The sequence below is a fragment of the Carassius carassius genome, chromosome 15, assembly GCF_963082965.1.
Source record: "Carassius carassius chromosome 15, fCarCar2.1, whole genome shotgun sequence".
NCBI lineage: Eukaryota > Metazoa > Chordata > Actinopteri > Cypriniformes > Cyprinidae > Carassius > Carassius carassius.
Genome location: NC_081769.1, coordinates 24,818,089 through 24,845,222, shown reverse-complemented (window position 1 = coordinate 24,845,222; position 27,134 = coordinate 24,818,089). Strand labels below are relative to the sequence as shown.

At 38.6% G+C, this 27,134-nt stretch overlaps 1 protein-coding gene across 8 annotated transcripts in view; it reads left to right on the top strand.

The window, feature by feature from the left end:
- phactr4b (phosphatase and actin regulator 4b) overlaps nt 1–27,134 on the top strand; it is a 47,768-nt gene that overhangs the window by 9,764 nt on the left and 10,870 nt on the right. For 2 of the 8 annotated variants that reach the window (XM_059568174.1, XM_059568175.1), the window contains exons 2-7: nt 1,502–1,616; nt 2,113–2,157; nt 19,900–20,070; nt 20,504–20,584; nt 23,005–23,448; nt 25,860–26,261. In XM_059568174.1, coding sequence (XP_059424157.1) covers nt 2,145–2,157; nt 19,900–20,070; nt 20,504–20,584; nt 23,005–23,448; nt 25,860–26,261 — 1,111 coding nt within the window. In that variant the 5' untranslated portion in view covers nt 1,502–1,616; nt 2,113–2,144. Of the gene's footprint in view, nt 1–1,501; nt 1,617–2,112; nt 2,158–9,616; nt 9,946–11,775; nt 11,810–16,089; nt 16,735–19,881; nt 20,071–20,503; nt 20,585–23,004; nt 23,449–25,859; nt 26,262–27,134 lie in introns of those variants that run through there. The other 6 variants (XM_059568176.1, XM_059568177.1, XM_059568171.1 and 3 more) reach the window with 6 other exon arrangements.

The window sequence follows — 27,134 nt, the reverse complement described above, 5'->3', positions numbered from 1 at the left end:
ATGTTCACGTAAGACAAAAACGGCTACGTTTATTTTGATATACTGATGTAGTTTTCTGTATCGTAGTTTCGACTCGGAACAACCTTTTCTACAGTTAAAATACACTGAACAGTCCGAGAACGGACACAAACCGGGACCCGCAGTGCGACCGCCGACCGCTGCTCTCTGTGCACGCGCTTGTGCTTCATGTGCGCTGCACACAAACATGCTGTAATAAGTTTTGAGATTCTAAGCTACTTTAATGATAAATCACAGGACAGCGCTGACAACTAGTTTCTGTGTTCCTGCGCGATCTTCATAGCTACTGTTTATATGAGTGTTCGTGCCACAATGCAGCTGCGCGAACATTGTAGCTTGAAATAATAATACACATCCAGCATCTAATCGCTTGAATGTCCAAACCATGAAACAAATACAACTGACAAAGTTTAGTGAAGACGCAAGGCTCACCGCTCACGCGAGTGTTGAACCGGCGTTCACCTCCGTGTTTTGCTTAGCTATAAGCCACTGACTGGACGGTGCAGAGTCATGGGGATACACACGCGGTAGTATGCTTTTAAGGGGGAAGTGTTAACAGGATTAAAAAAACAAAATAACCGACATGGGAAAATTATGTCGGTTAGAGGTTATGAATTTCGGTTTTGATTACTTTTCGATTTAATCGTCCAGCCCTAATTTTTACTGTATTTTTCATCTTGTAAATGCAGTTGCCTCTCCAATGACCACCCTTCCCCGACTCTTTCAGTTTAGCTGGCTTTCGATTGGCACTGACTGTATTTTGTGTCACCTTGGGTTTGGTTTTAAAATGAGACATATGGCACAAATGACATTAGCTGAGCTCAGGTAAACGTCGTGCAGTCTTCTTCTGTTCTTATCTCTCACTGCGACGAAGCAGAAGTCGAAGTGCGATGAGACTAGGCTACTGTCTGTCTGTGTTCGGTTTAATCGATCAATGCCCCTGGAGATATTCATTAGCATTCCTCTGTCTCGATCTCTCTCTCCTACATTCATCCATCCTCCAGTTCTACTGACAGTCCATTACAGTCTGATGTGCCCTGTCTGTTTTTTGTATCCCTGTGTTAGACATTCACTCATTTTATTTGTGTGTTATCTTTCCTTTCTATCAATGCCTTTCAGATAATTGCCTGTCTTTTCTTTGCAGTCTTTACTTGCGCTCCTCTTCTCATCATCTTGCTTTTCTTTTCTCAGTCTCGCTGGTGCCATTTTAATTGAACCGCTACGTTTTTGTCCTATCAGTTGTGCAACCTGGAGGTGTGACACCTGCTTTTAAATATGTTGTATGAAGTTCTTTCCACCTTAATGGTGTGAGACATGCAACTAATCAGTGCAGGAACCAGCAAATCTCAAAGATTAAACTTAAAGTGAAATAACAAGCATCTTTCAAGCATATGAAAGGGTCTGGGAGTGAAGATTTCAAGGACGATGAGGGAACCTGGATTTGAGATTCAAGTGAGTTTTATGTTTTCTTTCTACATTACAGGAAACCCCTGGAGATGAGCGAATGCACCCTGTCTGCTGCTCTGAACACTTTAATATAGACGAACAGAAGCACCACGGACAACCGCCCCCTTACAACGCCAATGACCTTCATCATTGTACGTTTGTCCATTCATTCTGAATAGATTCTGATGTGAAGCTCCCATTGGTGATTCGTGAGAAATGTGTCCTTTTATGCACTCAAAAAGGTTACACATTATTATTATTTTATTTTTTTATATATGTATATATATTTTTATAATTCATTTATTTATTTATTAAATTGTATTTTAATTATTTTATTTTGCTTGTGTGTGTGTTGTAGTATAATTTTTGGGTCAATTAACCTTCACTTAAATAAAACATTTAGTTCTGACATTGAATTCTGCCAGATGTAAAGGAATTTGAATCACATTATGCTTAAGGACACTCCTTTCCTTTGGTAAATTGGCTGTAATGCTAATGCACAGCCTCTTGGGGCTTATTGCTTTATTAAATCATTTTAATGCCATGTCATCTCTGTAATAATTAGTAATGAGTGGTGCTGTAAATGAATTGGCTGCTTATGTAATTATCTGTTTGTTTGTTTGTTTGTTTGTTTTGCTTTAATTATAGGATCCATTTATCTTTGAGTCTCAGATTCTGTAATGGAAAATCGAGGTGAGTATTTATTGCCATACTTTTCTTGTTACTAATGATGCTGAATAATTGAGAATAAATGTTCCATTTGACGGCGCTGATTAAGCTCTAGAAACCAAGGTGTGATCTTGATATAACATGGCAAGTCTTGGTGCATTTTAACACTATTTATTGTCAAAAGCACAATTCTTGTGCTTTTGGGGAAGTCGTGGCCTAAAGGTTAAAGAGTCTGACTCGCAATCGAAGGGTTGTGAGTTCGAGTCTCGGGCCGGCAGGAATTGTAGGTGGGGGGAGTGCATGTACAGTGCTCTCTCCACCCTCAATACCACGACTTAGGTGCCCTTGAGCAAGGCATCGAACCCCGAACTGCTTCCCGGGCGCCGCAGCATAAATGGCTGCCCACTGCTCCGGGTGTGTGTTCACTGCTCTGTGTGTGTGCAGTTCGGATGGGTTAAATGCAGAGCACGAATTCTGAGTTGGGTCACCATACTTGGCTAAATGTCACGTCACTTCACTTATGCAATGGGATGCAGCCATTGTAGACAAACATGTTATTTGTCAGTGGGTGCAGTGTAATGAGGAACAACTATATTTGATCTAAATGGGATTCTTGCAGAAGTAATTGTTTGAAGCTTCCTGTTGGCCATCATAATGCTGGTAAAGTGCTCTGTGTCATCCCATTAGGAAGGTCATGAAGGCAGTTCCTTGAGCAGATCTGTGGAGCTTGATTTCTAGGTCATGTCAGGTTCTGGGTCTAGGCTGAACCAACGAGCTGATTCTCTTCTCTCTGTTTTCTCATTCTCTCTCTTTGGAAGGATGGCCAGTGTAGGTGCTAACTGGGACAGAGAGAATCAGGGCTTCAGTTCAGTCTTTTTTTCTAGTGTAGATGCATGTGTGTTCTTACTGTGGTACTGAACTTGGAACGGGTGCAAAGATATCAGAGATTTTGGAATGACTTGAGTTTGAGATGAATAGGTCAGAGTTCCTTTTGTGATTGTGGTCTATCCAACTTAGATGTTCAGATTTTATGTAACATGCCGGAACCATGTAGCACAAAGCTATTTTTGCTCTGCCCTCTTCCTTTGCTTGCCTTATTGCTTTTGTTTTTGTTTAGTGGAGTTGTATCATTGCAGTATTTCCCCTCATGCTCTTTCTATATCTGTTGCCCCAACCTCAGCATTATTATTGCATGGTTTGGGGATTCCATAGCTCATGGAAAAAAAAGGATTGTTTGCTCTTCGTTTTCTGTTACTTTGTCGAATCCTCAAACATTTAATTTTTGTTCAAATAGTTTAAAAGGTGTGTTCAGCCAAAGATTATTACAGCATAAGCCAGATTTATTCTAATGCCCTGTTTTGCATAATTTTCCCATTTAGAAACAAGGGTTCCATTAGCTACTTCTGCTGTCAGCTAATCACAGATCACATGAATTTGCAATTCTTTAACACTACCATTCAAATGTCAGTAAGGTGAGTAAGATTCTTGAAAGAAGTCTCTTGGTGACTTGGACACTACACATTTAGCGTTCCTTTTCGTCTTGCACACAGCAGTGTCTTTTCTTCTGGGAACAGTAGTACAAAACAAAAAGCAACTGTGCAAATTTACAACCCGTCCCACCCCCTGTAGACTTCAAAATAAAAAATAGGAATAAATAAATAAAATAAACAATAATACAAACAAATTAAAGTGTACATAACATACACAGTTTCACCTAATCTCATGTTAATCTTGAGTACCTATAGAGTAGTACTGCATCCTTCATATATCCAAAAAGTCTTTAATTTTATCATATTTAAAAAGTAAAATACAGCTTTCCGATTCTCTCCAGAAAAAGCCGAGCTACTGGAGGAGTGCCGTGAGCGAGCTATAATACTGATGTTTTGTGTTGTTTCCATTAACATATATTCACTTATGTGAATCTGATGCAATTGTACTTACATGAATGGGGTCTTTTATCACAGGGACTGCTCCATGTTTTAATAGCAAACGATGTGCAAATTCAGCATCGACTTGGGCCTTGTTTATAAAACATTTGTCACTGAAAGGCCAAAGGCACTTGCTACTAGAGCTGAAACAACGAATCGATTTAATCGATAAAAATCGATTATTAAAATAGTTGTCAACTAATTTAGTCATCGATTCGTTGCTAAATAACTTTTATTTGCCGTAAGCGGCTCATTTCGTGCATATTTCAAATCTGCGGTGACCAAAGTGTGGCAGTAATGAGCCATCGGAGGTTTTACTCAGCCAGTACAGACGGAGAAGTAGCGAATAGCCAATAGCTGGCCTCGTTTTATGTCACGTGCTTCCCGAACAGCGTCTCTGCAGCATTTAGCGGGATGTGGGAGACTGGGAGTACTTTACTTTGAGCCTTCAAAAAAGAAGAGTAACCTGTAAACTCTGCACTACTGAACTGTTTAAGGGGACGTTCACATATCGCGTCTTTTGCGCGCTCAAGTTCGTTATTTCCAACACCGCACCGCATCGAGTTAAAAACATCTCAACTTTTCAGAATGCTGCAAGCGCATCGCGGGTCATGTGACAAGAACTAACCAATCAGCTTCATCCTTTCCCGTAACAACGTTAAAAGCTCAATCAAGATGAAAGGAACAGCTGATCATAGTTGTATATGGATTTCCATTTTGAAATAAATTTAGTAGCAGAGCTACTGCACGTGATTTTTTGAGCTGCAAATCCATTTATCCTTTGCTGAAATTTCCGCGTCTTCAAGGAGAGAGCACGTAATGGTTGCTTATCAGACGCCTCAGGGGCGCTTCTGCCCGAGCGCTTTGGAAAGAAGGAGAAAGCGCCACGCGTTTTTAGGCACGATATGTGAACGGCCCCTAAGACTTATTTGTGCAGATTCTCCAGTACAATGTTGTTTGCAAATGTTTAGTCGTAAAAGCTGATAACATTGCTTTTTAACAGTTAACATTTAAAGCTTTACAAACATGTTCTGAGATCAGTTTGTCGTTTACCAGTTCAAAATTCAGTCGTGCAGCCTAATTATGACTGAATGAGAGAGGTAAATATTTAAAGATATTTGAAATGCACTTTTTTTCTAAGTATTCACTGCTCTTTTTCACACAGCAGGTTTTTTGTGTGTGACTGTCCAATTTTTTTTTCTGGACAACCTTCTGATGGATTTTACTTTAAAATGTGAGTTCCATTCAGGTTTCATGTCACTGGCACTTTATTCGAAGGATTGTTTACAATTTCACAGCAAAAGCTGTAAAGCTGTTTCCCAGTAAATAATAAAATACAATGCACTGCAATTTTATTCTGTTTTATCCTTATTCTTCGTGAAAATATGTTCTGAAAGATTCCTTAATAAGCTTCGTTCGGGATGTTAAACTACTAGAGCTCTAAGGACTGCCATGGTGAAAACATTATTTTAAATCTCCTTGTGAAATTTGCTAGAGTATGGGTCAGTGTTCTGATTGCAGAAGAGTTCGACAAAGGATTACTAACACAGTTAGGTTAAAATATCTTAAAAATCTATGCTGAAGGATAAAGACCATTTATTAATAATTTACTTGGGGAAAAAATGGAAAAAACTAAAATATAAGTACATAAACCGATTAATCGATTAATCGTAAAAATAATCGACAGATTAATCGGTTATCAAAATAATCGTTAGTTGCAGCCCTACTTGCTACAGTCCGTTGCTGCCCTGGAAAAACAAACTGCATCCACTGTTCATGTAACGCTGGGTTCTTGGGGAAGATGAACACGGTAAACTTTCCCTCACATCCAAAAACACACTTATTTGGAGGCATTCTTGAACAAATCCTATGCAGTGTTGCCGACGATTTCCCGATGAAGCGCGTTGATGTGCGCGGTCTCTCTCTCCTCTGGTCGACGTGTGCGCGGGCACACTTTTCAGAGAGAAATGCTCATATAAGGAGTTCCACTCTCATCTACGTCATTAGATCCACGATCGAAAAAAAATCAGCCGAAACTTGTACCAACCCGGAAGTAAGATTTTCAGCACAGAAATTCTCAGTCATTCTTCCAAATTATTTTTTTATAATAAAATAATTGGCCATGTTTAGCATGAGAATCCATCTCTTTAACACTGTGATCAACTCTGAATATATGAAACACCAATGTACCCCCCCTTTAAGTAATATTAATACATAAATAATTTTTACAAAGATTTTAGAAAAGATGACAACATTTAAAGCTGAAAGCCATAAATTTACAGTTTTTACATTAGACCAATGTAGAAACGAGAAGTTGAGAGTTCCATCGAGATAATGTCCAACAAATACACAGTCCAGGTTGGTCTGTCCATTGTTTGAGGAGGATTCCAGTGGTTTTCTGAAAAGTTTACGTGGTATAATTTCACAAAGCTTGTCAGAACATTCTGTTTTTGCTTTAAATTATTATTAAATCATATTATATGTATGGTTATTATTATATAACTAAATGATATGAATGATATGTATATGAATTAAATAACTACAATTAAATAACTAATTACAGATTTAGATTAACTAAAGATGTTGGTCTTTATTTTTATTTTCTTAGGAAACAAATAAAAAAAAATAAACAAATTCTACTGTTTGTAATATTCTGTATGCTGCTCTAAAACAGCAGCGGGAACTTTTTTTTTTTTACCCAGTCATTTAAAAATAACACATTTCAGATCTGTAACAACAATACTGTGAAACCGTGATATTTTTGCTCAAGGTTATCATACCGTTAAAAGCTCATACCGGCCCATGCCTACACATAAGTGTAATTCAGGGGTTTGGTACGGAATCGTTTTGTTATATGCTGTGGAATGAGAAGTTATGTCAGGCTGTAGGAAATGGGATTAGGAGTGCGATCTGCTGTAGTCAAGTTACACAGCTACACACTTCCACATTCCTGTTCTCTGCTAATGTACTCTGCTGGATAAAATTGCATTCTTGAAGATTTGCAGAAGTGCAGAGGGCATGAGTCCAGATCAGCTGATCACTGAGAGTAAACTAATATATATATATATTTACATTTATTCATTTAGCAGACGCTTTTATCCAAAGCGACTTACAGATGAGGACAGTGGAAACAATCAAAAACAACAAAAAGATCAATGATATATAAGTGCTATAACAAGTCTCAGATAGGTTAACAAAGTACATGTATCATGGGATTTTAAATAATAAAAATAAATAAAAATAAAAAAATAACCGATAGAATAAAAAAAGAATAGAGCAAGCTAGTGTTAGAGATCTTTTCACACACACACACACACACACACACACACACACACACACACACACACACACACACACACACATATATAATTGCATAATAAATGAAAAGAAAATAGAATACAAAAAGATTAGAAAGGTAGGTAGATTTTTTTAAAGAATAGAATTAGAATAGTGAGTGTTTAAGTTAGAGGGTCAAAAAAAGATGGAAGAGATGTGTTTTCAGCCGATTCTTGAAGATGGCTAAGGACTCAGCTGCTCGGATTGTGTTGGGGAGGTCATTCCACCAGGAGGGAACATTTAATTTTAAAGTCCGAAAAGTGACTTTGTGCTTCTTTGGGATGGCATAATCAAGCGACGTTCACTTGCAGAACGCAAGCTTCTAGGGGGCAAGCTTCTAGAGGGCACATAAGTCTGAAGTAACAAATTTAGGTAAATGGATGCAGAGCCAGTTGTAGTTTTGTAGGCAAACATTAATGCCTTGAATTTTATGCGAGCAGCTATTGGAAGCCAGTGCAAATTGATAAACATTGAGGTGTGACATGTATTCTTTTTGGCTCATAAAAAATTAATCTTGCTGCCACGTTCTGAATTAATTGTAAAGGTTTGATAGAATTGGCTGGAAGACCTGTCAAGAGGGCATTGCAATAGTCCAGCCTGGACAGAACGAGCTTGAACAAGGAGTTGTGCTGCATGTTTCAAAAGAAAGGGCTTGATCTTCTTGATGTTGAATAAAGCAAATCTGCAGGATCGGACAGTGTTAGCAATGTGGTCTGAGAAAGTCAGCTGATCATCAATCATAACTCCAAGGCTTCTAGCTGTTTTTGAAGGAGTTATGGTTGATGTGCCTAACTTGATGGTGAAATTGTGATGAAACGATGGGTTTGCTGGAATCACAAGCAGTTCTGTCTTGGCAAGGTTGAGTTGAAGGTGATGGTCCATCATCCAGGAAGAAATGTCTGTTAGACAAGCTGAGATGCGAATAGCAACCGTCGGATCATCAGGATGGAATGAGAGGTAAAGTTGAGTGTCACCAGCATAGCAGTGGTATGAAAAGTCATGTTTCTGAATAACAGAACCTAATGATGCCATGTAGACAGAGAAGAGAAGTGGTCCAAGAACTGAGCCCTGAGGCACCCCAGTAGTTAGATGTTGTGACTTGGACACCTCACCTCTCCAAGATACTTTGAAGGACCTATCTGATAGGTAGGACTCAAACCATTGAAGTGTGGTTCCTGAGATGCCTTTTGCCAGTAGGGTTGATAGGAGGATCTGGTGGTTAACCGTGTCAAAAGCAGCGGAGAGATCAAGCAAGATAAGTACTGAAGATTTGGATTCTGCTCTTGCCAGTCTTAGAGCTTCAACAAATGAGAGCAAGGCCTTCTCAGTTGAATGCCCACTTCTGAAGCCAGATTGTGTATATATATATATATATATATATATATATATATATATATATATATATATATATATATATATATATATATATATATATATAAATAAATAATATAAAATAAAATATAATTTATTTTATTATTCTTTTTTTTGTAAAACTGAGTGTTTGTTTAGGGCAAATACCTATAGTCGGTATAAATCCTAAAAAGGATTTGGATTTGGATATTTCACCCAAAAAAACATTGTCATTGTTTACTCCCCCTCATGTCATTCCAGACCTGTCTATATTTAATTATTTTGTGAAACACAAAAAGAGAAATGTTGAAGACTTGCTTCGTGGGGCTGGAGCTTTTAAGCAAAAGTATCATAATAGTTGTCCACATAACTTCCACAGTAAACATCAAGCATGACATTTTCAAAGCCAATACGTATTACGTGAAGTCATGGACATGCATAGCACAACAGTGCAAGGCGAGCATTTCTGTTTATAAAGCATGTACTTTTTGAGGGTCGTTAGTATGTTCTTATTAATGTCAGGGAAATTCACATTTCATTTAAAATGTTCACTGACATATGACCTGTTTTTAGATGTTTTTGATGACCAGTTCCTCTTGCTTTTGTGTTTCCATAACCACAAAGTCAAATGTTCTCCCAGCTGATACCATTTCTCCCTCCGCTGGCAGAACTTCCCTTAAATCCCTTGCTCTTTTCTTCTTTGCTTTTCATTATCAAACGCAAGCCCCCACACACATTTTGCACTTTGACCTCTGCTTAAAGGAATGATAAAGGCATCCGTCTGTTTATGCTGATCTGCTTTGCAAGCTCGTTTATAGAGTGGAGGGGAGAGAAAGTGCTATGGAGGGAGGTTCCCATGTGAGAGAGGGAGAGGGGGTGGAGAGAGTTGCAGGAGGAGGAGTGGAGGGGAAAAAAGGGCTGTTGGCATGAGATCCACTCAAAGAAGGAGGAGAACATTGGGAGTTTGGGAACATTGACTTGGAAAGTGGAAGGAAGCATGAAATCGACTGAAGGTGACAGGAAAGGGGTTCTTTGAAGCCAAAAGAAAAAGCGGAAGGTTTGAGGGAAACTGGATTGCCGCTGCTGTCCACTGGGGTGCACCTGGGCAGGAGCTGCAAACGGAGGCCCTTTGGGGTCTGGAGCATGGGACAGACGTTCCCTCTAGAGACTGCACCTCAAAACTCCTGCGCACACTTGGGTGAGTCAAGAAGAAGGCCTATGGACGTAGCATTTTAAGGCATCATATGCACACTTCAGACATGAAGGTAGTTCCAAAAAATAGGCAAATTAATCAAGCTGCTGCATTGCATATTGGCTGTCCTTTTAAGACAATGCAATTTCAAAATGCACTGCTAAAATCTCAGTAAAAAACAGGCATAACAAAGAGCGCATTGCATAATGACCTTCCTGTATATGTGTTCTTTGAGGGTTTTCAAAGTAGATAGAAGATAAAAGAGTGTAGAATCATGACCGATGAACACATTTTGTAAATAGAAAAGGAAACATTTGTGAACAAATCTCTTGTTTTTTTTGGGAGGAATTTTAATGAATTCTTTGTTCCAGTTCACAAAACTGTTGATTTTTGTATTGATTCAGAGTCAAAGTCACTAACCAAGTAGTCTGATCACTATGGTTAGGCAGGATTAGAAGTAAAAAAATGAAATACAGACTCAGTATGACTTTGTTTTTCTAAGAAGTGTTTTATGCTCATTTACTCAACAACATGCTAATGGCAATCTCTATGCAAAGTTTTGAGGTTCCAAGGCAGTCAAGAAACTCTCTTAGAAAGCTGATGCCAATGTAGGGAGCAAGCAGTGAGGCAGCTCGCTAGGTTTTAGAAGCATTAATCTCAGCAAGCATTACCTCAGCTTGACTTTAACACAGCAGGAACTGCTTATGACTCAGCAGTGGGTCTCGACTGTGAGTGGAAGGAAACCAGACATGGAGACGAGCGAGAGAGCGGTGGGGGTCTTTGAGTATCTGTGCAGAAATTCTTAAGCATTCTGTCTTTTTTGGCCCTCATTAATGAACTCACATGATTTTACATTGCGTGTGAAGTTACAGGAATTGTACCTTTTTGTCAGCTGTGATCATTAACTGAGCTGACTGTGGGTTATTCTTGGTTATTCCCTTTGAAGCAGATCAATATTGTTCATTTTTAATATAATTTTTGCTTTTGGAATGACTTTTAATTCAGGAGGCAAAGTCAACACTTTGAAACCCAAACTGTTTGTCCATGTTTTTGCTCACTAGCTTCTTTGTTTCGATTAAAGTGCTGTTGAGCTAGTCTCAAAATGCCATATATCTTGCTTTACATCGGGTCTTCAGCTGTCAACCTTCCTTCTGTTTGTTGAGAAAAGCCTGAAGTCTGTATCCCGATGATCTTTGTAATGTTTCCCCCAGTGCAGGGTGTGAAACGCCACCGATAGTGCTGACAAACAAGGAGACAAAGCGCAGCTGACATTCAGTTACTGCACAGAGGAAGTTATCAAACAGTACGGCAAGGTTTCATGTCACAATACAGGATTCTTTGTTCTCTCAGTAGACTCTGCTCACTGTTACCTCTGTATTTGTTTGCAGTGGTTTCTCCTTGCGGCAAAATGTCAATTCGCTGGAAGCATCTGAATCTTTTTATCCCTTACAACATGTCCAATTGGAGGCTCAGAAAAAACAGTCCTAAATTGAGATGACACAATTTTGTCTAACAACCATATGATATAATTTAAATTAATATGTTTAAATTACAATTTTAGATTGTTATATTTATTATGTACTATTTTAAATGTTTGTGTGTGTGTATGTATATATATATAGATATATATATATATATATATATATATATATATATATATATATATATTATATATATTATATATATATATATATATATATATATATATATATATTATATATATATATATATATATATATATATATATATATATTATATATATATAATTTAACATTTATGTGTTATTAAATGTATTCATGTATAATTTATGTGTTTGTTTGTTTATTTATTTATTAGCTGTCGGACAGTAAAACCTTCTTGAAAATGTCAGGTATTTTCTTTTCTATTTCTGCCCTATAACGCACCACCATACACTACACCTCAGGCACACGTATTTAGTTTTCTTTGGCCATTGTATTATGTCTCATGCGGATTTTAAGCATTTCCTCCCAAGTGTTAGGTTTTTAATATGCTGTTTCAAGTTAAAAATAGTCCAGGTCTTACAGCTCCTGTGATCTGCTCCTTTGTTAAGCTGCGTGTGTGTTTTTGAATTTGTTTGCTCTGTTTGTGATTAGGGCTGTGCGATATGGACAAAAAAAACCTATCACGATTTTTTTATCAATTTAGCGATTTCGATTTTAATCACGATTTTGACACACACAGACATGCTTTACAGTCATAAATGCATTCAGTATAAATTTGAAACATATTTCCAAAAGAAAACCAATGAGAGCTTTATCAAAAATTTGTAACATGTCTCTAGAACAGACATAAGTCAAAATAATCACCAAGTAAAGATGTCAAACTAAATGTCTAGACATATGGAAAAAAATTATAATAAAAAATAATAATAATAAAACCCGTGTTCAGGGATTGTTTTTATTTTTTCATTTTATCAATTTTTTTGCCATGCATTGGTCATTAAGCTCACTGTAGCGGTGCCTCAGGTGTTATATGTTTTGCCCAATATATTTATTGCCCAAGGTTCACACATACTCCGTCTGCAGTGCGTATACAGTAAGTTATGTGTACATGGTTTAGAAGCAGCAAAGAGAGCGCATTATTGTAACACGAAAGCACATTAAAATAATGCACGATCGTGAATCTATCCGCTCGCACACATATTTCCTTTACTCTGTTAACAAAACCAGATGCGCGTGCTCAGATCATAGACTGTATAAGGCTCAGATACACACTGCCTTAAAAAGTGTCTCATCTCGCTCAACCTGTGTCCTGTGCACTCACATCTCTCTCTGTGCTCATGCGCTAGATATTAAATCTTTTCGCACCTTTCTATTTATAACCTTTTCTGTTCTCATCTTTTTACTGCATGCAGTGTGAACGTTCTGATCTGATAACATGGGCTCAAAAAAAAGGCTACGCATCCCAGACAGAGTGTGTGAACCTGGATTAGGCACATGCCCATTGCCCAGTCAGTTCTTTTCTCGCGCTCCACTTAGGCGCGCTATATCCTGATTGGTTCAGACACCATACTGTGGGAGGTCGGGGCCGCGGAAAATCGCGCTATAAAGCTATTTAGAAATCGCGCACATTCATACCACGATTTTATTTCGATTTCGATTAATTGCACAGTCCTATTTGAGATTTCAAGAATGCATCTCATGTTAAAGCCCCTTAAGAATCAAATCTGATATTCTTTCAGTCGATAAGTCAACTAGTGATTCAGGCAGCCCTTCACCTAGTCGATGTGGTGTATGTTTTTCCTAATATGCTTTTCTGAAAATTTAAAGCAGAGATTTAAACTATATGTTCAATAAGTCTGAGAAACAAGGCTGTCTGGAATGAGAGACTGTAGTTATTTGTGCATATACAGCAATGCATAAGGGGGTGGTGTGTAGCGGCAGGGCAGTGATTGACTCTTCATGGTTTCTCCCTGCGGAGACAGACTGTTACATAATGAAACAAGCTGCTCTAGGCTGAATGCCGGCCTTATTTCCGACAACACAACTGCCTACACACTCCTCCTCTCATCTGCTTAGCATATACACCTCAAGCCTCTGGCTCTGCAGTTGCATGTACAAATGCACACATTCACTCATGTTAGGGCATGTTTTCAGAGTAGTCTAGTTGGTGGGTTACCTGAATGACAAGTCAACTAATCGGTCATAAGGATCGGCTTTACGTAAGATGTGTTAAAAAAAATCCTTTGTGGTGGGAGACAGAATGCAGAGAGGTCTTTGCAAGAACAGTGTGAGGTTCTCTTTGGAAGACAGTTGGATTTGTTTTGCTCTATGTGATGTGGTGGGTCTGTGTAAAATGGTTTTGAGTTCTTGCTGTTCTGCTTAAGTGCTTGATTGTTTCAGTCTGGTTAGGTAATGTAGCTGAGAGGATCTTCAAATCACTTGGCCAATAGAGGGTAAGCTGAACTCATTATAGTGGAATAAACAGTCAGTGCCACATCCTTTTAGAAACAGTTAAACATCTTTTGAGAGTACTGGGATCATTCTGTGGGAAGAACTGGAGTGTGTCCAGATTAAACTTTATTTGGTGTGTTATAGGGCTGATATCGGCAGACACCTCATGCAGTGATTCATACTTCAATACATTTTCTACTGAACCTGTTTTAAAATTTTTGCAGAGTGCAAGATTATAATGCTTTTTCTTCTTTAAAAAGAAAAACTTGCCAGTATTTCATGTTGTCTTTTTCAGAGTTGTGATGCCATTTTTATTTTATTTTTTGTTATATTTTTTGTTATGTTTTAATGTTTATTTATGTAATGTTTTTTCTTTTTCATATTATATATTTTATTTTAATAAAAAAGGAATCATAGTTTCCACACAATATTGTGTTCCACAAAATGTTGGTGCCTGAGAAACATTTATTGTCTAATTAGCATATTGATTAGGGCTGGGACAACGCGTCGAGGTCATCGATGACGTCGACGCAAAAAATACGTCGACGCAAAATATGCGCATCGATTCGTCGACCTGTTTTTATTTCTCTAAAAAACTTTTGCAAAACGTTTACCTTATGTGCGCTGAATATACGCGATGGCCGGATCAACATTCTGTCCAACGTTATATAACCAATCCAGGGGTTTTTCTGCATTGATCTTTTTTTTGGCGGCTGTCAAAGCGTTATTTGATCGGTGAGTGACAGTGACAGAGCGCGTACGAGAGAGAGCCCCGGCTGCGCGCGCACTCACAGTCTTCAAACAACACGAGCGCTTCTTGCTCTCTCTCTCCGTCGTGCATATTAATCAAAATCATTAAACACGATAGAAAAAGGGCGAAACACCCAAGTTTCACGCGCAGTTTCACTCACAGTCTTCAAACTACACGAGCGCTGTCTTGCTCTCTCTCTCTCTCTCTCTCTCTCTTTCTCTCCCTCCCTCGTGCATATTAACCAAAATCATTAGACACGATAGAAAAAGGGCGGAACGCCAAAGTTTCATGTGGAGCATTCGGTGATTTTTTTTTCTCCATGACAGGCTGCTGGCTCCCACTGTTAATTTTTATTTTTTGGAAAAGCACTCTCTGTATTAGCTTAAAGCCCTCAAGTTTACATTGGTTACTGTATACTTTCAATTGCTCTAAACAAGTATTTTGGGTGAACTTTTTTATTGAATGCTAGACATCAAGTTGTTGTTATTTTCATCTGAAAGAAGAACTTTTTTCAGTAAGCTAGACCCTATGTGTTCAGTAAGCTTGTTTCAGTAAGCTATGTGTTTTCAAGGCTTCAAGGTTTTATTGAATGCTATCTCTATACAAGTGCAAAGTAATGCATTCTTAGTCAGTCTTTTATTTTGTAATTTTAAGAGCAATAAACATATATTGCAATGTTAAGGAATTCATGTTTTTTTCATTCAGATATGTAAATCAACATGTATAAATTGTTAGTAGTCAATTAATGGGGAGATAATCAAAATCGTATCGGTCTGAAAAATTAATCGTTAGATTAATCGATGCATCGAAAAAAATAATCGCTAGATTAATCGTTTAAAAAAATAATCGTTTATCCCAGCCCTAATATTGATTGATTTCATATTGTAATTTGGCTTTGCTATCGCAAGAATAAATTAGATTTTAAAGTGTATTAAAAAAGACAACAGTTCTTTTGAAATTGTGATATTTCACAGTATTACTGTTTTACTGCATTTTTGGATAAATAAATGCAGCCTTCGTGAACAGAAGAGACTGTCAAAAACATTAAAAATATATATTATTGTCCCCCAACTTTTGAAAGGTAGTTGTTAGTTGAAAGGTAGCCCTGAAGTACCAATGCAATATCATAAGTAAACAATATCCATATATGATTTGGTCAGCAGTCGGTTAGTATCCGTCTGTCTGATAAAATAAAAGTTAAAGCACATCTGTTTATCATGGACTCGACATACGTTAATTGATGTGCAGTTGAGTTTGTTTTATCTGCCGTTGTCTGTTTTCCCGTTTCACGCTGCGGTGAATGGGAGGGGGTCGTATTTGGTTCTCTTCACCTCTTACTCTTCCCCTCCCCACTCCCTGTTTTAGGATCAGGGTGGAGTGCCATTTCCTCCCTCCGTTTCCCAGGCCTCGCCCCCTCTGTTTTCCAAAGCAATCTGAATCTCTCCCTGCCATTTAGTCAAAGCCTTTCGTTCTTTAAACACCTCACTCCCTGTGACATCTTTAGCTCCACAGCGTATCATTTAGAGCCCCGTCTTCCGGATCTGTTTCCTACTAGTTCACTTCTCACTGCTATTAGTGATGTCTGATCCATTAAGGACTAATATCTTGACTCGGGCTGCTCATGCTCAAGTGTAATGCAGCTGATGGTATCTGCGTATCACACTGGTCTGTTTTCTCACCGAACTCGGTGGATGTGCGTCATTCACTGATTGTCTTTTCCAAAGGCTGGGACTGCTCACTGGCTGTGCTTTTAAGACCTGATTATGGATGTGATCGACTGCTGGTGTTTCTTAGCTGTATATGGGTGCAGCTCTTTTTTCGGATGAAAGTGTTTCCCTTTGTGAGACATTCTGGCTTTTAAACTACTTATGTACTCAAGGAACTGAGAGTCCTCACACTTTTGGGAGTTGTGGCACTGCCTGTTTAGATTCGATCTTCCATCTGAACTGTTGGATATATGGTCTGTTTTAAGTCGTATTGTGTTTTAGGATAAACACAATACGACTTGTGCTCCTACTTCAACATTTTCCCTCACATTCTTCTTGATTTGGAAACGTCAAACAGGAAAGGAAGTGAACGCTTGTATGGCTTGCTGCTTTCAAACAAGTTGCTATGGCAGCTGGAGTCCAGGTAGACTGATGCATTCACATACTAAAATGTAGTACAAACCATGTAAGTGTTTAAATTATTAAGGAGCAATTTGGACCTGTTTGTTGAGCTTCATGAGTCTTTATGTTGCCCGTTTTGCCTTGTATGCTCTAATGGGTTTTCCACCATGTTGATTTGTGGGTTGCAGGTGGTGTACTTATCTTACACACTAGGTCTCAAGGGGCATTCTGTGTTTACTGGGCTTTATGTTAAAATGACTTCCATTTTAATGTAAGAGAGAAGTATTATGTAGTATAAATATAGTGACCTAGCAAATATTTGAATGTCTGCTGCACGGTGCCAAAGACTATAGTAAAGCCCTTTACAAATGAAGGTTACTAAATCTGACATTCTGCAGATTAGGAATGGATCAGGATGGTTATAGGCATCTAACAGCCACCTAATGAATTAAAGCGACTGGTTTCTAGATCTAATTTTTGGGTTTATTTATTCGTTTTTCTTTTAGGTTTTTATATCCACCTGTGGTTAAGATACCATGTTTTATAGAAAAACATTTTACTGAAAGAAAAACAGCCAATAGTGTTCCCATTGCAATACCTGAAAATATCAGGAAATGGTGTCTGAAAAAGTCATGGAAAATATTAATATTTTCATTAAAGGTGCTGTATGTAAGTTTTTGACTCTTCTAAAGCATAAAAATACCATAATATGTTGCAGATATTTAAGAAACATGCTAAGTTGACATACTTGTTTATCTGAAAAGCAATACTCCAGTCACTTATTCTCCTTTGAAAATGTGTGTTCCGGGCCGAAACCCACTGCCCAACGCCCACTGTCAGTTTGCTCAATTGTATTTCGCCACCCTGGGTTGCCAGTTGGCAGAAAACACAGCGTATTTAGTTTTATTCATCGTGAAGTGCGCTCGTTCCTGTTGGTGTCGTCAATCTTGCAACCTGCGTGAGCTTCAAATCTGAGGATGAGGGGCTGAGTGAAAAAAAACCCTTCTCCAATATTTTGAATTTGGACTGCAATACCTAATTTAACCTTTCGGTGTCAATCTTACATACAGCACCTTTAAAGGGATACTCCCCTCTTAAATAAAAATTTAATCATTAATCACTTACCCCCATGTCGTTCCAAACCCGTAAAAGCTCCGTTCGTCTTCGGAACACAATTTTATATATTCTGGGTGAAAACCTGGAGGCTTGAGACTGTCCCATTGACTGCCAAGTAAATAACAGTGTCAAGGTCCATAAAAGGTATGAAAAGTCATCATCAGAATACTCCATCTGCCATCAGACATGCAATCTGGGTTATATAAAGCGACGGGAACACTTTTTGTAAGTGAAGAAAACAAAAATAAAGATTTTTTTAATAACGATAATTTCTTTCGTCAACAGTCTCCTCTATGTCACTCCATATCACCGTGCTGCGTATGCTCTTCTGTGTCATCTGCACCACAGGGATAATGGACAAAGGAATTATAGAGTCAAGTCGTTATTTTTGTATTTTGATATATTCTTCACTTACAAAAAGTGTTCCCATCACTTCATATAACCCAGATTGCATGTCTGATGGCAGATGGAGTATTCTGACGACGACTTTTCATACCTTTTATGGACCTTGACACTGTTATTTACTTGGCAGTCTATGAGACCATCTCAAGCCCCCAGGTTTTCACCCAGAATATCTTAAATTGTGTTCCGAAGATGAACATTGAGTTTTTGAGTTTTTGCCCTACCCTACCATTTTGAACGTTTGTAAACAGACGAAACAAACTAACCACACGTGACCTTTCCAACGTGATTACATAATGTGTGAAGTCACACATCGCAGAGCTAGTGCAAGATGAGCATTTTTATAGAAAATTAGATAAGGCCCTCAGCTGGGATCACTTTGAAGCTGCATTTAAACTGTGGTTTCTGCTACTTCACCCCATTGGTTCCCATTGAATTCCTCTATATGGAGAAAATCCTGGAATGTTTTTCTTAAAAATCTTAATTTCTTTTCGACTGAAGAAAGAAAGACTCGAACATCTTGGATGACGTGAGTAAATTGTCTGAAAGTGTTTATTCCGGAAGTACCATATTTTTCGGAGTCGCATCAGTCCAAAAATACGTCATGATGAGGAAAAAAACATATATAAGTTTCACTGGACTATAAGTCGCATTTATTTAGAACCAAGAACCAAGAGAAAACATTACCGTCTACAGCCGCGAGAGGGCGCTCTATGTCTTCAGTGTAGACTACAGGAGCACTGAGCAGCACAGAGCGCCCTCTCGCGGCTGGAGACGGTAATGTTTTCTCTTGGTTCATGTCTCTTAGTTCATTTCTCTCGGTTCATGTCAAATTAATTTTGATAAATAAGTCGCACCTGACTATAAGTCGCAGGACCATTCAAACTATGAAAAAAAGTGCAACTTATAGTCCGGAAAATACGGTAAAGAAATCATTTAAAAATTTACTTAAAATTCACTTCAAAGTATTTCAATACAGACAGTATTTTATAATTGTCACAGCTAAACAGGAACTGTGCTCACTGTGCTTATGGGATGCACTCCACAGCTTCTTCATCAGTGTGTAAAAGAGAGCGCAGTGAGGCCCAGCCAGCCCCATCAACCGGAATGTTCAAAGACACATTCAGCACCCACTTGATGGGCCAAAGATGTGAGATTGTGAGTCTCTTGGCAGTGCAGGACCTGATAGGAATGTGAGTGTGTAACATGGTGAAGCAGTGGCCTCTGGCCAGCTCACCATGCTGAGATGTGATTGAGGTCCACAATGGGGATCCGTTCGTCTTGTCATGAGAGCTGACAGAAAACAATCTGCGTTGGGATCTGAAACAATAGTGACTCTAAGGAGGCTCAGCAGTTTAGTTTGTTTTGATACTGAGGTTGGAGAAGGGTTGTGGTATCATGTATTCTGTGCATGAAAGCGTATTTGTATTCAAGCCAGTGCACAGGACACAGCTGTATATATGGGACAGTATGTTTGTCATGTTTGTTTGATGGCACAATATTATAATTCATCCTGATGTGTCATGCTATATATAATATGCTTACGTAAACTCTGCGCAACACAAAGTTTGAGTTATGTAAACCATCTGACCCAAGGCTTCTTGGAGTCATTGATGTGCCTTGTGTTTGATGGGTCAGTCAGGGGAATGAGTCTCTGTCTCTTCTCCAGATGATGAAGGTGACCTCCAGTACAGCAGCACAGGGAGCGAAGAGGGTACGGCAGGGGACAGCACCCCTCCTCCCAAGCGCAAGGGCAAGTTCTCTACCCTGGGTAAGATCTTCAAACCCTGGAAGTGGAGGAAGAAGAAAAGCAGCGAGAAGTTTAAGGAAACTTCAGAAGGTCCTTTGTTCTTTTCTTTTCATGTTTGTGTTGGAAAAGAGCTTTCCTTTCCTTAAAATTTTTCCTTAAATCACAGCCTAATGTTTGTTAATGTTTTCTTTCCTTTGTTGATATGTATGATTTCTCAGATGTCGTGAACAATAATGAGATGATTTCAAAATCCCCAGTGGTCACAATTGGTTTTACGACTCAATATCTGAAATCAAATGCTGACCCAACACAGTACTAAAATGTTTAACAAAAGCAAACACAATTGTCCTTTTATCGGTTTTATTACTGATGTCCAGATTTGTTTTAAATTTCTTGTTATTCAAAGGATATTATTCAAATTCAGAATTAGCCTGAATTAGGGCTTTTAAAACCATTAAGATGTAGACAACCATGTGCCATTGTGAGTTTATCTTTTTATATAATGTTTTTGTTCTCCCCACAGTTTTGGAAAGAAAGATGTCGATGAGGAGGCCAAGACAGGAACTGATTGAGCAGGGAGTGCTCAAGGAGCTTCCTGACAATGGTAGGAGAGAGGTGTGTGTGTGTGTGTGTGTGTGTGTGTGTGTGTGTGTGTGTGTGTGTGTGCGCGCGCGCTTGTTTGTTTGTTTGTTTGTTTGTTTGTTTTCTTAACCATATTTTGGACTAACAAGTTTTTGTAACCTGAAGCGAAACCTGGCAAAAGCTCTGTTTGGGGAAGACTTTATTTTCGAAAAAACAAAGTTAATCGTTTTTTTTTTCTACAACATGAAGAAAGTTTTCTAATAGTGTTGGGTTACAGCATTTACAACTACTTGTAAATAAACTTTGTGTGTGCAATTGCATGTACATGTACATGGCATGAATATGGTTGTTTATTCAACTATGGGCACTTTTATGTCCCAGGGGTCTATTTAAAAAAAAAAAAACCTTTTTAATGATTTTTATTAGGTGATTACAGATGTTTGTTTTTCTCCTCACTCAGAATCTTTAAAAGTTTGTCATAATGCATCACAAAATATTAATTATTGCAACTATTTAAAACTATTATTATGATCTAAACAGAAACTTAAATAACCACAACCCAAATAAATATATATATTGAATTATACATATGCCTGTCCATCAGTTTTTTCCCACAAATCCAATAATGTTGCTTTGCTGCTTTAACTTTTGAGTGGTCTCACTGTTTTTCTTACATTCCTGTCATTGTGGTCTTTAAGGATGCTGGACATACCAACAGAAAGAAAAAAGAAACTCTGGCCTTTAAAAGGAAAATAAACATTGGGAATGATTTCCCCATCGTTTACAGATGTGTGGCATACATTACTGCTGAATCACAGTTCTGTGCCTCAGAGCTATTTTGATACATGTGCCATACGTTCATTTCAGCGCATCGTCTCTCTTCCCAGCAGAGAAAGACAGACAGCTCAGAGAGGTTGTATATCATCTCGGGCCCTATTAATGTGGTAGCAGTCAGGGGAGTGGAGACAAATTCGGCAGTTTTCGAGGCAGATGAAGGGTGGAAATTTAAATTTGATACCTTTTTTTGACTCTTCATATTTTGGGAAGGAAATGACATGCAGTTTTTCTTAAGACAAGAAAGTGGAGCAAATTGTTCCCTGCAGCAAAAAGCTTTGAAAGTCATGCGCTGTGAACCGACTGCTTTGGAGGCCTATTTATTTGAGAGCTGCTCGTGTAACCTCTGAGAGATGTGTGAGGAGACGCAACCTGTACTTCAGAGCTAATCAGAGCAACAGGCTCATGTCGAACTTCAGAAGCAAACCACGTTAGGCTCTAACCCGATTTGAAAGGATTTTGCGAAACTGATCTCTGTTAGAAATAAAAATGCAAATCCTTTTACATTTTTGAAGGGGATGTTGCTTCCAGAGAAACACACACATTTGTATACAGTACTTAAAAGTTGAAGCGTGTCGTTTCTGTTACTAAATCTGTTACTACATAATAAAAATAGTAATGACATATTTTCATTAAAGTAATGAAAATTCTAAACTTGTGTGCCATTATTTACTTCAAAAGGAGACCTTAAGCAAGATGTTTTTGCTGCTCACACTTTATTTTAAGGTTCAATTCCCACTATTAATGAACCATTCAGTACGAACTCCTAATTTGCTGATTATTAATAGTAAGCTAGTTAAGTTTAGGTATTGGGTAGGATTAGGGATGTAGAATATGGTCATGCAGAATATGTGCTTTATAAGTACTGATAAACAGCCAATATGTTCATAATAGACATGCTAATAAGCAACTAGTTAATAGTGAGAATTGTTCCCTAAACTAAAGTGTTACTCTCTTTTCCTTTCAATGAAAGTGAATGGTGACCTGCAGTTGTAAAATTAATAAAAGGTCCATATGGATTTTTGGTGGTGTTGTTTTTTTTGGGGGGGTTTTTGCACACTACTTCAGTTGTTGTGAAGTCACAACAAAATAAAAATTATAAATTAATAAAAATGTAAATTATAGCAACTTTTGTTGTTTTGCATTGGAGTCTTAAATCTCATTTGTGCTTTTTGAATATTCACATTTTCACATTTGGCACATTGAAATTGGACATAAAACATACAATCCAATGATATTCGGCATTATTGATGTCACACCTGGTGTGACACATCTTGACACATCATAAGTTATGTAAATTAGATTTTAGACACAGCAGAGGAGAAAATAATGATATTTTCAAGTCTTTTCTGTCTGTTTTTTGTCTTTTCATTTCAGAAAACATTATAATTTATATAAAATGATCGTTTCTTGATTGACTGTCTCTCGGTCTCTCTCCCTCTCTCTCTCTCTCTCTCTCTCTCTCTCTCTCTCTCTCTCTCTCTATATATATATATATATATATATATATATATAAACATACATGCATGCATACAAAATAAAACTAATGCATTTAAACAATGGTAAAAAAAAATTGTATATGTAATGCATTTTTTTTTTCAAAATCAGGTGAGGCCCATGGCCACAAGACACCTTATGTGAAGAATGGTCACACTCTGCCTGTAGGAGTTGGTGGAGGTCTGGGGCTAGAGCAGATTCACTCGCCCTCTGAGTCCGAATTTAGAGTCAATCCTGTCTGGCTGCCACAGCACGATGACCGAAGAGGTCGTACCCCTTCTGACGGAGATCATCGTGGAGCATTGGGTCCCCGGGCCTCCAATCAGGATGAAGGCAGGAGAAGTGGCTGGTCTGTTGGGACAGAGGACTGGAAATCTAATCTGGCCTGGCAGGGAGATGATATCCGACATGGAGGAAGACTGCATGTTGAAATGGACAAGAGGCCTGGGCTAATGAAAGCCCCCTCTGAGGATGGGCGGAGGACTCGCCCCGAACCGGACTGGAAGCCAACGCTTCCTCGCCATTCGTCTGTCGAAGAGGGAAGGGGAAGACTAGGTTTGTGGGATCAATTCTAATCATTTTTCTCTAGTTGCCTTTCTACATTCCTCTTCTTTGTTCTCCACACATCCACCATCACTTCCTCACCTTCTGTTGGGCCAACTGGAGTGAGACGAGTGTCTGTGTTCCCATGGGTTCTGCTCCAGCTAAGGTTCTTATTTAGGAACTGAGCACAGCTAGGCTGAATTCTCCTGTTCTTTCCTAATTAATAAACCACAGTCACCTCAATCCTCATCAAAGTGAACATTATTATTTAGTCCTTTGGAGACAGGTCTGGCCCTCCAATTAGGACTGATGATACAGTTTTCATTTAAATTATTCCGTCACTATTCAAATGTTGCTCTATGTTTAGATTATTGTAGCTTTTATATACGTAGTTATAGAAATGTTTTTAGCTTACTGATAATATTCAGTATACATTTTGACACTCTGTCTTAAGTTGTCACTTAAATAATACAATTAAAAAAATATATTTTCAATCATCATTTTAAACATCCTTTGTATCCTGTAGCACTTAATAATGAGACAAATACAGTTAAAAACTCAACTGTTTAACTCTAGAGGAGCTGGAAAATGAGTCTATTTTCAAAAATAGTTTCAATTAGTTGCCAAGTCAACATTACTCATTTTTAGGTTAAGTATTTCAATCTTTAAATGTCCAACTTTATTTTTAATAAACTAAAATTGTTATACTATGTTTTATAGTTTAGGTTTTAGTTTTAGTTTACATTAACAACACTGTGATGTATATGAGTCCCTGAATCCGATTTTTTAACTTGTCATAGGGTCATATGATGCTGCTAAAAAGAACATTATTTTGTGTCGAGGTGTGCACTGATTGGACAGCTATCCAGTGCGTTGTGATTGGCCTCAAGCGTGTGACCGAAATGCTACGCCCTTCACCATACTGTGATGCCATCTCCAGTCACGACGAGACAAAACAAATAAAAACCCACTACAAACGAGGCATTTGTTGCATCCAGTGGGGACATAATTACTGATTATAATGACTTATACTGTCTTTTTACGCGCTGCTTTGCATCGAGCCGTGTAAACCTAAAACCATGTCTGCATTTGAGATTGGAGAAATGACAAACAACAAGCGCTACTCTACACTGCTCAAAGCTCATGTTTGAATTATCAGTGGAAAAATTTTTCAATATTAAAAAAACGTACTTACAGAATGTAAGTCAAGAAGCACCGGCATTGTAGTCTACAATGCCGGGAAGTTGTGGCCTGGTGGTTAGAGAATCGGACTCCCAATCGAAGGGTTGTGGGTTCGAGTCCCGGGCCGGCAGGAATTGTGGGTGGGGGGAGTGCATGTACAGTTCTCTCACCACCCTCAATACCACGACTGAGGTGCCCTTGAGCAAGGCACCGAACCCCCAACTGCTCCCCGGGCGCCGCAGCATAAATGGCTGCCCACTGCTTCGGGTGTGTGTTCACAGTGTGTGTGTGTGTTCACTGCTCTGTGTGTGTGCACTTCGGATGGGTTAAATGCAGAGCACAAATTCTGAGTATGGGTCACCATACTTGGCCGAATGTCACTTCACTTCACTTCACTTCACTACTATCCTAGGATCAGGAAACAGTACTCCATAAAATGCATACGCATCTGAATATTTGAGTTGAAAAACTTTTCTGGAACAGTGTTGTAAATATAACTTAACCACTGATTTCTAGTCGTGTCCTCTTTTGGAAGGCCAAACAAAGTAGTTTCCTTCTCACAACGAAACACCGTGTAACACACGGCAGGCTTGAGTGAGCGGCAGTGGCTTGAGAAAGGCACGGCCAGCGGATTCAAGGAAGGAGTTTGTGGCCACCACATGTGACGACCCCGGGCTAGACTCCGCTTCGTCCACGGTGAAAGGAGATCCGGTAATCCTCAGCACAAAGTTGATGTATTTCCTCAGTGACTAGCACGGATCAGCTCTAGGCACGACAAAGTGGATATTGTCCTTTTTTGGAAAGCCAAATAAATTAGTTTTGCTTCCACAATGAAACGCACAGCATCTACACGACATGGAGGCGTGGCAACAACAATACTACAGCAAGAATAAAAGTTATGCCTTCGTTCTTTGCGTGAACATTTGGGTGGCGTCATGCAAATCTTCCCACATCATGATGTAGACATGGGGGCATGTTAGAACGAGCCATTTTAGGGGGGTGTGGTTAACTTTTATAAAGAATATCTCTTTGGATTTGAGAATTTAGTCTTTGCAACTTTACAGATCTTCTTTATGCACTAAGAGCTTGTAACACTCCAAAGAGAAAGGAAAGATTGAAGTTGCATAATATGACCCTTTTAAACATAACACTAATTTCAGATCAGCTTGAGTTATTATGAGGCTCAAACGAAGCATAACACAAGATGATTGTTTTTCTGAATATTATGTATTCCCTTACAGAGTCTGACAGCAGACAATATGTTCCTAACTCTGAGGTTTTGAGGGACACACTGCGAGAGCCTCTGCCCCCCAAGCAGTCCATCATGCCCCCCAAATGGCTGATGACTTCCACCCCGGAATCTAGTGCTGACAGCTTGCCCCGCACCCCAGTCCACAACCCCGCAACTGCTTTCTCTTCTTCCTCTGCCTCCTCCAACTCCTCCTCCTCAGCTGTCAGCATGGCCGGAAGACCACTACGAAACGTATCCTCTGCTGGCGCCAACACACAGGCCTCCAGCAGCTCTCCCCTTACCACTTCTTCAGCACCATCTTTTATGAGCAATGTCCCAGCCCAGCCCACCAAACAGCCCCCTCTTCCTCCACCCAAGCCAATCAACCGTAGCAACAATCCCGCCATGTTGGGTGAGTGGTCACAAATATGTCATACAAGATAACATGACCCCTATAAAAGTCAGTGAAATTACAAAACACAACTCATTTGCTTCCTCATGTGAGCTCACTGATAAAATTGTGATATAAATTCTGCCATGCACAGACATGGGTTTAGATTTGTGTGTTAAGGACATTGCAGGTCACCACAGATGACTCATCTTATGGCATTCAAATTTAAGTATTTGTATTAGTATTTATATGATATAATACTTAGATTTATGATTTTTATTTATATATTTATAACTGCATTTATATTAGAAAATATTTTAGTGTACTGTAAAAAAAAATTGCTTTTCTAAACAGGACCAACTGATCAGCAGTGGAAACATTTGGTTGGTAAAAGTCAAAAGGTGAAAATGCTGTGCAGTTTGTTTAGGCAAACTTGTAATGGTGCAAATGAGGAAATTAGTAAAATGCTTAAAGAATTAGTAAAAAGCTTAGAATTAAACTGGGAATTTCAGTAATATTCAGATGCTTTCACACTTCAGCTGTTAGATATAGTAGCATGCTGCTCTTGCTCATAGGCACACATGACAGCATCTCATAAAGTGACCACAGTGATGCTTATATGTTTGTTAGAACATTTTTACCAAGACTCCTATCTCTGTTTTTCTTTAATATATTTTCTAAGCATGTGTGACATGCAATGGTGCCAAAAAAGAAACATGATTTGTTGTTTTAATTGCTTTAAATCCACATACATGTGTGTCATGTCGTACATCATGAGAACTCTGATGTTCTGTGCTTGCTGAGCCATTTTTGTTTTCTTTTGGTTCTGACCCTTAAGCTGATCAGCTTGATAATAGTCTTTGATTGGAAGATTCTGAGTTATTACTAAAGACA